Below are 1,878 nucleotides of genomic sequence, written 5' to 3'. Positions count from 1 at the left end.
AATCTTTGTCTTCTTGACATTGAGCCTCGGCGCGGAGGTGGGAAGGGGCGAAAGAAGGAAAACGAAGAGCAGTCAGGCGGCAGACATTTTTATGGTGGGAGAAGGCCGGGCATTGTCAAAGGCGCAGCGGCAGGTTTCCCTTCTCCCAGGTGGCGGACTAAGCTCCCGACAGCGTTCATTTCAAACTCCGCGACCGTTTCTTGGCTGCGCGGCGGCGGGGGCTGGGCCTGGCGGGGAAGGAGAAGTATGCAGGCCTCGAGCCTCACGGGATTCATGGAGGCTGCTTATGCCTCCGGGCGCCGGGCGCCGGGCACCGCTGCTGCCTTTAGGCAGGGGGAGGGGCGCGTGATTGGCATAGGGCGGGCAGAGCGCCTTCCCACCATTGGAGGTTAGGGCGTGTACGCAATGGCGTGACGTAAGGACAGACGCGTTCATTGGAGGGAAGGTTCTATAAAAGCGGTGGCAGAGCTCGAAGCAGTAGCAGCAGCACCTGGTTGCAGAGCGCATGTGCTGTGTTTCCGGAGGAGCGGCACTTCTCATCGCAGGGCCAGGAAGAGTCCGGTTCGTGTTCTACCGCTGAGATCTTTCTCATCTCGCTCGGCTGCAGAAATACCACACCATCGATTCGAGTGTGCGTCGCTTGCGTGCTGACGGTAGGTGCGTGCCCTTGTCTGGCAGTCGAGGAGACCCCGCACAGTGGTCAGCATCAAATTTGAACTACTTAAAAGTGGATACAAAACTTTCAGCAATGCAGGCGAGTAAGTGTGTTGTTGTGGGTGATGGCGCTGTTGGTAAAACATGTCTCCTGATATCATTTACAACAAATAAATTTCCATCTGAGTATGTCCCAACTGTTTTTGACAACTATGTAATCACAGTTATAACTGGTGGAGAACCATATACTCTTGGACTCTTTGATACTGCAGGGCAAGAGGATTATGACAGATTACGACCGCTGAGTTATCCTCAAACAGATGTATTTCTAGTCTGTTTTTCAGTGGTTTCTCCATCCTCATTTAAAAATGTAAAAGAAAAGTGGGTACCTGAGATAACTTACCACTGTCCAAAGACTCCTTTCTTGCTTGTTGGGACCCAGATTGATCTCAGAGATGAGAAACTTAACAAGAATAAACAGAAGCCCATCACCCCGGAGACTGCTGAAAACCTGGCTCGTGACCTGAAGGCTGTGAAATATGTGGAGTGTTCTGCTCTTACACAGAAAGGCCTAAAGAATGTATTTGACGAAGCAATATTGGCTGCCCTGGAGACTCCAAAACCGAAGAAGAGCCGCAGGTGTGTGCTGCTATGAACATCTCTCCAGAGCCCTTTCTGCACAGCTGGTGTCGGCATCATACTAAAAGCAATGTTTTAAATAAAACTAAAGATGAAAAATTAAAATTCATTTTTGTAATAATGACAAATGCCCTGCGCCTACTTGCATGCACTCGAGTGAGACAGGCCCATAGAGGTATTAAACAAACAGAAAAACCCTAAGGGAAAAAAAAAGAAATACCACACCATCAATGGTCATAATGCAGAAGTAAGAAAGACTTTGTCTAGACAAGAAATGCAAGAGGTCCAAAGTTCTAGGAGTGGAAGAGGAGGCAACTTCGGTTTTGGGGATTCGCGTGGTGGAAGAGGAAATTTCGGCCCAGGACGAGGAAGTAACTTTAGAGGAGTGTCTGATGGATATGGAAGTGGTCGTGGATTTGGGGACTGCTATAATGGGAATGGAGGAGGACCTGGTTATGGAGGAGGAGGAGGAGGTTATGGCGGTGGAGGACCTGGATATGGCAACCAGGGTGGGGGCTACGGAGGTGGTTATGACAACTATGGAGGAGGAAATTATGGAAGTGGAAATTACAATGATTTTGGAAA

At 49.5% G+C, this 1,878-nt stretch overlaps 1 protein-coding gene across 1 annotated transcript; it reads left to right on the top strand.

The window, feature by feature from the left end:
- The first annotated feature begins 748 nt into the window (after nucleotides 1-748).
- Nucleotides 749-1,309, top strand: LOC102852118 (cell division control protein 42 homolog). Its single transcript, XM_006891572.1, has one exon. The coding sequence runs from the start codon at nucleotides 749-751 to the stop codon at nucleotides 1,307-1,309; it is 561 nt and encodes a 186-aa protein (XP_006891634.1).
- Nucleotides 1,310-1,878: the final 569 nt, after the last annotated feature.

The sequence above is a fragment of the Elephantulus edwardii genome, unplaced genomic scaffold (genome assembly GCF_000299155.1).
Source record: "Elephantulus edwardii isolate Elephantulus edwardi_28Jun2011 unplaced genomic scaffold, EleEdw1.0 scaffold00100, whole genome shotgun sequence".
Lineage (NCBI taxonomy): Eukaryota > Metazoa > Chordata > Mammalia > Macroscelidea > Macroscelididae > Elephantulus > Elephantulus edwardii.
Note: the sequence above shows the minus strand (reverse complement) of the source record. Positions and strands in the feature narration are given on the sequence as shown.

Excerpts from the sequence above, each read along its gene's own strand:
- LOC102852118 (XM_006891572.1), top strand. The coding sequence starts at position 749 with ATGCAGGCGAGTAAGTGTGTTGTTGTGGGTGATGGCGCTGTTGGTAAA.